Source organism: Crocodylus porosus, unplaced genomic scaffold (genome assembly GCF_001723895.1).
Source record: "Crocodylus porosus isolate Cpor-Errol unplaced genomic scaffold, CroPor_comp1, whole genome shotgun sequence".
In the NCBI taxonomy this organism is placed as follows: domain Eukaryota; kingdom Metazoa; phylum Chordata; order Crocodylia; family Crocodylidae; genus Crocodylus; species Crocodylus porosus.
Window position 1 is genome coordinate 64,204,676 of NW_017728909.1, and position 10,778 is coordinate 64,215,453.

The 10,778-nt window shown below is 45.1% G+C and overlaps 1 protein-coding gene across 1 annotated transcript in view; it reads left to right on the plus strand.

The window, feature by feature from the left end:
* The first annotated feature begins 213 nt into the window (after nt 1–213).
* The window catches only part of CAST (calpastatin), an 84,983-nt gene continuing 74,418 nt past the window's right edge, over nt 214–10,778 (plus strand). The window contains exons 1-2 of the mRNA XM_019532403.1: nt 214–373; nt 9,001–9,069. Of these exons, the coding sequence (XP_019387948.1) occupies nt 320–373; nt 9,001–9,069 (123 nt within the window). The 5' untranslated portion in view covers nt 214–319. The remainder of the gene's footprint in view (nt 374–9,000; nt 9,070–10,778) is intronic.

Below are 10,778 nucleotides of genomic sequence, written 5' to 3' on the forward strand. Positions count from 1 at the left end.
TTTTCTAAGAGAGAGGAGGAGAAAGCAACAAGTCCTGTCCCGTCTCTGCTAGCGACAGAGGCCGGCTCTCAGGTCGCCTAGCGGGGAGCTGGCGTCCTCGCCAAGACAAGCCGCCAGCGGGCATCCTGCCCTCAGCCACATCTCTCCCGCCCCCCAGCCTGGTGCGCGCGAGGCCCCGAAAGAGGAGTGGTGCGGAGCACCCGCAGGAAGAGGAGGGACTAGCGGGGAGCTCTGGCTCGGGGCGCATCGGAAAAACCGCTTCACGCCTGGCGGAGGCAGCCCGCCGCTTCCTTCTGCCTCGCTCCGCCAGTGCCGCGACATGTCCCAGCCGGGCCGAGGAAAACGGGGGCCCGTCGCCGCGCGGCCGCCAGGGGTGAGTGGGGCGGGGGGCGCCGCGGGGAGGGGGCGTGAGGCGAGCCCGGCGACGCCCCCATGCAGCCGAGGCTGGGTGTGACGGGGAGGACGGCCCCGGGCCGTGGGGCGCGGTCAGCCCCGCCCCGCCCTGCAGCCATAGCGACGCGCGAGACCTCACCCTACCCTGCCCTGCCCCTGCCTGGCATGGCTGCGTGAGGCGGGGCGGGGTGGGGTGGGCCGGGCCGAGCCAGCGCTGCCCGTCGCTGCAGGGCCGGGACTGGGCGGGCCGGGGTGGGCCGGGCTCCGTGCTCTCATTGCGGCTCCAGCTGTGAGGACGATCCCGCGGGCGGCGATGGCTTTCGCACGCTGGTGGTACGCTACGGTAAAGACCCGGGCTGCGCTTTGCGGGCTGTGGGCGGAGGCCGCCGGGGCACATCTGGGTCGTAGGGGGAGGCGGCTTCGTGCCATGAGGCTCGCGGCGCGACGTGGGCGCCTGGTGCCTGGCTCCAGACCTGCGCCCAGAGATCAGCTGCTCGGCTGTCTGGAGTCCTAGAAAATGAGGACTGGAAGGGACCTCGGGAGGTCTAGTCCAACCCCCTGCTCACGGCAGGACCAGCCCCAGCTAGGTCATCCCAGCCAGGGCTTCGTGTACTCGGATCTTCAAAACCTCTGAGGATGGAGACCCCCGAGCTCTCTGGGTAGCCTGTTCCTTCGCCCTCCTGTCTGCCAAGCTGAAAGTTGATGCTGAGCAGGATATCTAGCAACTCAGAAAGGATCCGGCCGTTTTGTAAAACGTAGAAGGGGCTCAGGTTCAGTCCCCCCACCCTGTGTTTGCCATGGCTTGGTTTTGCCAAAGGTCCTGCACTTATTTTGGCTAGAAAACCTGTTAAAGTTGGGCCTTGTCATTTCAGAGCCCATGAAGTCTCACATGAGACTTCAGCAAAGACCAGTTACACAAAAAATTTTTGTCTTTCCAAGTTTTGCTGCTGCTTTTCATAGCTTTATAACAGAGCTTCCATTCGCTCTCCTTTTAGCCAAAACTTTTGGTTTTTTTCTGAGTGAGTTCCTGCATGATACTAGTCTGTGTAAACTTGCTCCAAACTGTGGGGAGTTCCTTGACCTACAATGACCTTTTCTATCTTGTTGGGACCTCCCTAGGTAAGCCACAAGTTTTTTGAGTTCTGGCATAATCTGTATTCTGTACTTAAGCATCCAGTGATTACTGTGACTAAACTTTCAGTTAACTACCTGTTCCAAAAGGCCTGCTCTTTCTAATTTGTTGTCAGTCATGGAAGGAAGCAGTTTGTATTGACAGCTAATACTCAAAATAACAGCACACAGGAAAAAATCCTATTGTAGGGTGCATATGCCATCAAACATTCAATTCACTAGTTTACTAAAGTAAAACCTGCAACTATTGCTGAAACCATTGCTGATCGTAGCGCATGTTAGATGTGCTCTGCAAAGATTTTGCTGGAACATAAATATCTAATTATACAGTTATAAGTTTTCAACCTCAGTCCCTATTGTGAGTCAGAATTCAAACCAGTTAGCCAGTGTCAATGAAAGGTGGTTAGAACTGTGAGTCCTGGTGTTGGGCTGGATGTTGGATGTTGGGTTGGCTTTTATAGCTGGATTTAGATGCAAGTATTGCATTAAACTTTGCACAATGCTAGCACATGCGGTAAAATCCATACATTAAACTAGGAGGGTCCCTGCTGTCCTGAGTCACTGAGTTTTGGATCTGAAAGCAAGCAATCTAAAACAAACTAAGCATGTGTTTCAGGGCCAGAAAATCACTTGCACTCATGTTTTGTGGGAAATCAGTTATCAAAAGTATTTGCATCACAGTACCTTCAATGACACTAACTGAAATTGGACTCTTGTGCGAGATATTGTGCAGTCCCCGAGTAAGAGAGAGAGAGCTTCCCCAAAGACCTTATAACTTAAGTAAGGAAAATCATACAAAACTTGGAAGGGGAATAAGTAAAAAGCATGAAGTAGTTGCCGTGCTGGGTTTTAGCTGGTAACTAGTTCAAAAAAGAACTGGGCTTTCTCAAGTGGATAATAGATTTTTTTTTCCACTAATCCCTTGCTTTGGGACTTCTTCCCTTTTGGGCTTAGATTAGATTTGTTGTTTATTGATTTCACTGGTAGCATGTTGTCCTTGAATTTGGACAACTTTTTCCTTGGGTCACGTGTTTTTTGTAATATGTAAGATGCACATCTTGTATATCTTGCCGATTGAGAAAGTAGAGTTGGTGAGTGTTTTCTGGCACTTTTATATGCTGTATAGAGCATGTTAAAGTGATGAAACTCTTGAACTGAAATTGTACACCATGGGTATCTCTTCTTTTTGCCTACTTTGGATAAATTCAAGATAAATTGTAAAATAAAAAGTTTAGTATTTTGCTTGCTGTGTTTTTTCTAACTTTTATATATAGTATGATATAAAAATGTCACGGGCTAATTTTAGACTTCATCAAAGACATTAAAATGTCTCTGAAACAATTAAAACAGTTGTAAGTTAGGTGTTTGCTGTGTCCTCCATTGACAGAGTTGGAGTTTATGAATACCGTATATAACCCTGATTAAGAAGAGACTGTTGATTGCATGAATATGTTGGTATAATATGGAAGGGCTGACTTCAAGGTAAAAACTCACCTGGCAAAAACTAGAGGGTTGTAAAGGGAGGATGAGGTAGATATTAGTTCTGAGGACTTTGGCATTGGTATCCTGTTGAGCCTACTAGGCTGTTTTTGACCTGAAGGGCTAAAGCATGGGGGCAGAGTTAAGAACAAGATAAGAGGACTAAAAACAGCATTAACAAGTGGTCTGTCTTGAGTGAAAGGAACCAGACTAATGACAGAGATCCTGATTTTTCTCTGTTTAAAAATTGCAAATTCTCCGATTTTAGAGGAACCCACCCAAATCTGTAATTAACACCCCCCCATATTCGTGATTAAACATGGATTTTGGGTTTATATCAATATTTCAACTGAACACAGTGTTTTATTGATATAGTTACAATTGTAAAGCCATTTGGAAGTTTACCAATGCCTCAATCACTATAGTAAAATAAATTCTAAATACCTGTAACTTTTGTGGTTTGATTTGGGGGTTTTTTTATGATGGAAAATCAGAGCACTCCTTGCCCCCTTCACTTACCAGGACATGGGTCCACACTGCTTTGTGGTGCTGATTAGCCCTGATATGCTGGTGCCCTACCCATGCCATTGTCCCTCATTTCTAAGCCACAGCCCCCTACCCCCTGCTGGTGCCCCTCGTCCTCTGCCCCCTCCACCCCTGCCAGAGGGGACCCACAGCTACCAGGACTATGGGGCCAGGGACTTGGGTCTACAGTCCCCTGCCCCCACAGCAGTGCCTGAACCCTGGCTGCTGCCCACAGGAGGTGGTGGCTGCTATGGCCTGAGCGGTGAGTGGACAGCAGCCCAAGCCATGCCCAACTCCCTCCCTCACTATGGGGGCCTCAATCTACCTTCCTTCCCCCCCTGCCAATGTACCTGTGGCTGCCTGGTGGCCATGTGCCTGTGCACATGGCACCCCCTGTGCTGACTGTTCTCCTCCTGCTCCCCCCAGTCCCTTAGCAAATTGGAACTCTGCCAGCCTTAACTTGACTTTTTCTTCTTTAAAAGAGAGAATCCAGGTTTTACTGTGTTTTTCCATTGTGAACAGAAAACCTGGATCCCTGCTAATGAATATGGGACATGTTTGAAGAAGTTTAGACTTTCCTTCAAGGGATGGAAAGTCTTTAAGCAAGATTAGACATGACTCTTGGTTATGTTGAGATCCTTTATTCTGTAAGGGATATTTAGGCACCTAACTCCCTTTAGTTATGAATACCTACATATGTAGGAGGATTTAGTCTTTTTTAGGCATTTAGAGTCTAGAAAGGGAACAAATGTGAAATTAGCTTTGTAACTGTGATGGCTTTAAACAGTTAAAATGCATACTGGGCTTAAAATCTGCAATATTGCTTTTACAGCTTTCCCCTCCCAAAATACAAATAAGAGCAACAAAACACAAATGGTGTACAGTAAAGCATGCACGAGCTCTACTGTGAACTGATACCATATCAGATAAACTAGCTACATTCTGGCATTTGTACGTTTGCATGAAGAATTTCCAGGGATGTCATGGGACCTGCACATTCAGTGCAGCATATAGTATTTAGAGTATCACATAGCTTAGGGTAGATTTATAGTACATCAGTTTAAGACTACATAGAATCATTGTTTGCAAGGGACCTTAAATACCAATTCCTGGCACAAATGCTGTAATGCTTCTCTTAAATTACCATGTCAAATACTTATGCAGCCTCATCTTGAAAACCTCCAGCGAAGGAGATTTTTCAGCTTCCCTGGTTAGTCTGTTGTATTCCTCTGTCTTCTGTTCAAACAATAAGGAATCTTTTTCTGAGACCTAATCCAAATCTGGCTTGCTGCAATTCAGTTTCTCCACATCTTTCTTAGAATGTGGATCTCATTCATGTTCACCATACTCTTGATCAGGGCTGTCCAACTTCTGAGTGGCCAAGAACTGCTGGACCCCTAGTCATGTTCTATAAGGATCACATTCACCTGGGCCTTATGCCACATGGACCACCTCCTGCTACGTGATTTGCATGTGCTGGGCCCCTTCCCCCTACCCACTGTGCCATATGCCCCCTTCTGTGCTGTGTGCCTGTTTCCACCACCCCTGTACCATGGAGGCACATCTGTGCAGTGTGGGGTTCTTGGGGTCCCCTCAGTCCCCCTGGCTGCAGGCTTCTTCAGTCCAGTGGGCTGTGCCATGGTACACCCAGGGGCAGGGGTAGGAAGCAGAAGCTGGAGGAGGGAGGGGAGCTTAGAGACTCCAACAGCAGTAACAGCTGGAAGAGTGGGGAGAGCTCCTAGTGGACCAGGAGCCCAGGGACTGTGGGTTAATCCCTTAGAGGCTACATATGGTCCATAGGATGCCCAGCAGATAGCCTTGCTCTCAAAAAGGCTTAACTACTGCCAGGTAGAGTAGTACTATCAGTTCCCATGGCTTAATGCTCTTGCTGATGCAGCCCAAAACTGCATTTGGTCAGTCGGTCTGTCTGTCTGTCACCTAGCTAATTTTTGTTGAGTTTATGATCCACCAGAACCCCTAGATCCTCCTCAGCAGTGTTATCTCCCATTCTGTATTTGTGCTTTTGATTATGTGGTTTGTTATAATGTGTAAAGACATTAAATTTGAACAGGATGATGAACCTTTACAGTGTGAGATTACCAGGATTCCTGGTTTTCTCTGATTTAAAAAAAAGTTGCAAATTTTCTGTTAAAAAAGGCAAAATCTCTGATTACAAACCCAAAATCCAAGATTAAAATGAAAGGCCACTATCTATAGGTGTCATTTGATCACAGTGTTTTACTGATATATTTACAGTTTTAAAACTATTTGGAAGCCTACCAGTGCCTCAATCACTATAATAAAACACATTCTAAATACCTATATATTTTGGCACTTGATTTTGGGTTTTTCATCATGGAAAGTCAGAACTCCTACTGAGACCACTCTATACACCCCAGGGACTTATGCACAGAAATTCAAAATTACATGCAGAAAAGAATTATGCAAAATTAATTACTTCTATTTATTTATTTTTTTTTAAATTAAACTAAATATAACATTATTTGAACCCTTAGAAATATATGCAGGCACTTTCTATATATATGCAGGTACTGGGTGGGCAGGTGGGGTTTGTGGGGAGTTGTGAAGGGGTGTTGGCGGTGGGAGGGTTGTAAAAGGGTATGGGGTTTGTGGGCAGTTGTGTGGTTTGTGTGTGTGGGGGTTGTGTGGGTGGGTGTGGGGTTTGTAGCACAGCCCCCACTGCTGGTGGATCAGCAGCAGCAGGCAGTGGGCCCTCAGGGCGCTCATGCCCACAGCAGACAGAACTCCTGGCAGCACGTGCTTCTAGCTGAGTCCCATGTATGTGCTGCCATGGAGCCGGTCCAGCCCACTGGCGCGTGCCTTTGGACCAGATCGGGCTGGCTCTGTATCAGCACATGTGGAGCACAGCACTGCAGGTGGGAGCAGTATACAAAGGGCCAGGTTTCCTTTGGTGGCTTCCTGCTGGAGTGCTGGAAGCCCAGTGTGGAGGCACTGAGCTGGCTGGCCCAGTCCATTGATGTGTGGATTGGGAGCCACTTGCCATGGGCCCAGTTGGTCTCTGTGCCTCCGTGTGGGGCTTGCAGCACTCCAGCAGAAGCCACACATGAAGGAAAGCAGGAGCCCACCCGGCCCAATGGTGCATGACTCCATGCTTCCATGTGCGGCTTCCTACCTGGTCTAGTGGTGCACAGCTCCCGGTCCATGCCCTATCAGGCTGGACCGGCCCTCCGTGTGGGGCTTCCTGCACACAACACCCACACACCCCCGCCCTCCCTTTCACTGGCCCTGCTGGCTCTTCCTGTAGCCCCCCAGCCCCACCAGAGGGGGCCCCCAGCCTTCTGCAAGCCCCACTGACCTCAAAGGCTCCAGGAGGGAAAGTAAGTCTGAGCCAAGGCCTCGCTCACTGAGAGTCTCAGGCCCTATCCGTTACCCCCTCCCTCTCCCTTGGGACAGGACTTAGGGTTTGCTGCTCTTTTTGCAAGCTGGAGCTCTGCTAACCTCAGGAGACCTTTGTAAAGTGGAAAATCTGCAGGTATTTCTGTTAAAATGAAAAATCTGTTAAAAGGGAAAATATAGTTTTTCCTGTTTTTCCATGGGAATGGAAAACCTAGATCCCTGGAGATTACACAGGTACCATGTGATATTCACACTTTTGATTAAAAGATGCATCAAACTAAACGTCACATTTATACTTGATTTTTTTTTTAACCAACATTTGGTTACAAGCACTGCCTCCCTACTGTAGCTAAGAGATGGAGGAAGACATTTTCTCTCACTTCTCCGGTTTCCTTTGTGCATTTGACTGCATCTTGTATATAGTGTTTCCATTTCTCCACAGCGACTTAGGCCTTGAATCCTGCAAACTGATTGTAGATTTCTGCTGAAATCACTAGAAGATGCATGCATATTAGCTTGCAGGATTGCTCTTCACTCCCTGTGAAGTAAAAATACCTTTCCTATGAAATTCAGTTAAAAATCCATCAGTTTTGATAACACAGTAGGAGCAACCTATATAACTGGTCATTTGACCTGCTGCTGCTCAGTTTCAAAAGAAAATGAATGACTTTTTTGAGAACTGCATGAGTGTCACTTTCACAAGCCAGTGGTTTTGTGAGTTTCAAGCCTAGGCAGGGGGTCAGACTCGATGATCTGTTGAGGTCCCTTCTGACCCTAGCATCTATGAATCTACTATTTATTGTATGGGATAGAAAATAAGATAAAGGGTATGAGAGCTGCTGGTAACATTTTATAAATACTGTTTGTCCACCTCTTTGTTAGAATTGTTATCGTGGTGCAAAATGAAATTCCAGGTATAGTTAATTGTACAATGCATGAAAGCAAGCTAAACATCAGAATAGGGGGGCTACCTACAGACTTAAAAGGGCTATGCAGGTGTAATACAGTATACCTTCATCTATGCTGAATTCAATCAGCTGGAGGGGGGGACCTCAGGCAAGAAACTGAAATTAAGATTTTTGAGGCTGAATTAAAAGGCAACAATGGGAAAGATGAGATCAGGTAGCTGAGATCAGACCCATCATCAAATTATAGGGTTGGATATGTAGATCTTTTCACTGAATAAAAACCCCTTTTATCTTGTTTCTAATGTGTTCCCACTGTTCGTATTAAGCAATCTTTACTTTGTAAAGACTATTTGGGTTGCTGTGGTGTTCACAGGTTGCAGTTTTGGCTTATAAGATTCAAATTCAGCTGGGGATACTGAGTAATGATGATTGTTAGGCTGTGTGCCACATTTTTAAGGACTCAGTCAAAACTGGAGGACTCAACTGCAGGGAACATGAAACCAAGAGGCCTAACTCCTGAAAAGAGTGGAGGCAGGGACTCACCAAGCCTGGGAGGAGCTGGAAAAGAGCCTGAACTTTGGCAAAGATTATTGCTCATATGCTAACAATGTAACTCCAGAAATTACAGAGAGTTATCTTTTGAGATAAGGATGGCTAGATATGGTGAGAACTTTGGTGAAACAAGAAAAACCTAGGGAATGGAAAAAATAATTATGATTGAGTGAGTAGTGCTGTTTCCTCTAAAAGCAGTATTCAGTTCCTAATGAAATCATTGACAGTTTGGTCAAGACTTAAGTTGCCATCAAACCTATAGCCTAGTGGTGGGTTAAAGAGCATTCTGATGTAAGAGGATGAATTGTAGAACGGAGGTATTAAGATATGTTCTAGCACTTTTTGTAAGAAACATAGTGTTAAGCCAATCAGCTGAGCCAATTTCTGCCCCTAGGCAAAATGTAATTGGTTTTATCTCAATTTTACCTGTGGTTTGATTTTATCCTTTGTGTCTTCTAGATCTTTGGCTGTATTCTGTTATTGAACAAGAATAATTGTCATGTTCCACACCATTGTAGTTCAGTGGGTGAAATGATCCCTATGTGTAGTATCAAAAGGCTTACAGAATCCCTCTGAATAGAAAATTCAATAGAGTATATTACTAATAAAATTTTTTTTTTTTTTAATCTTACAGCATGGGGACAAGAAAAAAAGTGGAACATCTTCTAAGCCAGGAGATAAAAAAGAATCCGAAGCAGCAGAGGTAAATGCAAATACTGCATTATGGTAACCTGGAAAGTTGGTAGCATAAAACATTTGCCCAGTCGCATTCTGTACCGGTGTGTTGTTATTTATTTTTTTATTTTTTTATTTTTTTATTTTTTTGAGGTGGCAAAGTGGTCACTTGAAAACTGACTGACTGATTGTTGTTGACTAATGCAGTTAGGCATTTTTCCAAAATAATATGTATCTTATTCAGTTTAGGGTAAGATCTCCACAACCAATTTAAGCTTCTGTGTGGAGGACAATACATATTACAGCATTTTTGCTATTATAAAGTTACCGAATCTGTTTGTCTCCAAAGATCTGAAAACTGGCATTTTGTCATACTGGTGACCAACTACTAGCTCTTTGTCAGTTTTGCCTTTTGAAACGTTCCGAATGATTGGCAGGTTGCTTGTAACATTAGCTGTTCTGTCTTACTAAAGTTGGTTTGAGCCAGATTGCTAAATATGATACTGTCTGAAGCAACAATGGTTACTATAATATACCCTCTCTGATTCTGTCTCTGTATTCTTTTCAGTGACCACATCTTTCCAGCCATTTGAATAAAGATACTCTTTTTTGTACCTGAGTCCTCCTACTAGGAAAAACTAGAAAGTCTGAATCATCATTTGCAGTCAATTCAGGGATTCCCCATTATACCTAAATCAGACAAAATTTTGGATTTTTAAAAATGTAAACATACTTTAGTTTGCAACTTAAAGCACTATAGGATCATTTCTCCTTTTTGTAGGAATGAACCAGTATAGCATTGGGGACATAACATGCATTACTTAAAATGAAGAAAATACTTAAATTTTTTCTTGCATACCACATCCCCTTCCCCATCCCTAAACACATTTTGGTTTTGGAGGGCAGAATGTAGAGAGAGAGATTTTTCAAGTCATGACCAAAAACTAACTGCATTCAGCAGCTTACTTACTGACAGCCAGCTCACTGGTTTTTTTCAGGCAAAGGCTGTAGGCAAAAGCCAATTTGGCAGTAGCTGGAAGAGAGTTAAAATTGGACTCTGCCCTTGCTGCTTGCTGGGCATGAGAAACAGCAGGTAGTATAACACAATGTCATTATGCTTCTGTTCTTCCACGTTTTTCCTTTGGCAAAGAAAATCAGTTTCCCTGCTTGAGACATGCTACCCAAGTTCGGAAAACTCATTTTTGGGAAAAAGGTGCATGTAGATGCATATTAATATGATTTGACATGTTACAAGTTCACTTTCTGTTCCAGACACGGTCTCTTCAATTGGAAGGAGACATTAAATATATTTCCTAAGTAAGCAAATGCAGAAGCATAAATTTATCCGTATAGATAATGGACGATTCCAAAGGCCTGCTGAGTAATGAGACACTTTGTCCAGTAGACTGAAGTGTAATTGAGTATTGATTTGGTTAGACTCATTGGCCAAGTACTTGCATGCAGGATCCAACTGAAAATACAGCTGGAGGCTGCACACAGCTTTGGTGCGTGGCCCTGGGCTGCAGACGGCACAGGCCATTTGCTGAGGGAGCAGTCCCCCAGGATCTCCCCCCAACCTTGACAAGTGGGCAGTGCTGGCAGCTGTGTGGCCCCCTGGAATCCTCTTTGCTGTATGAGCTGGACAAGTAATGCATGTTATGAACCACCTCCCTGGTTCGCCCTTCCCATATAGGCGGCCAGATGAGAATAGGATGGGATTCAACACCGACAAGTGCA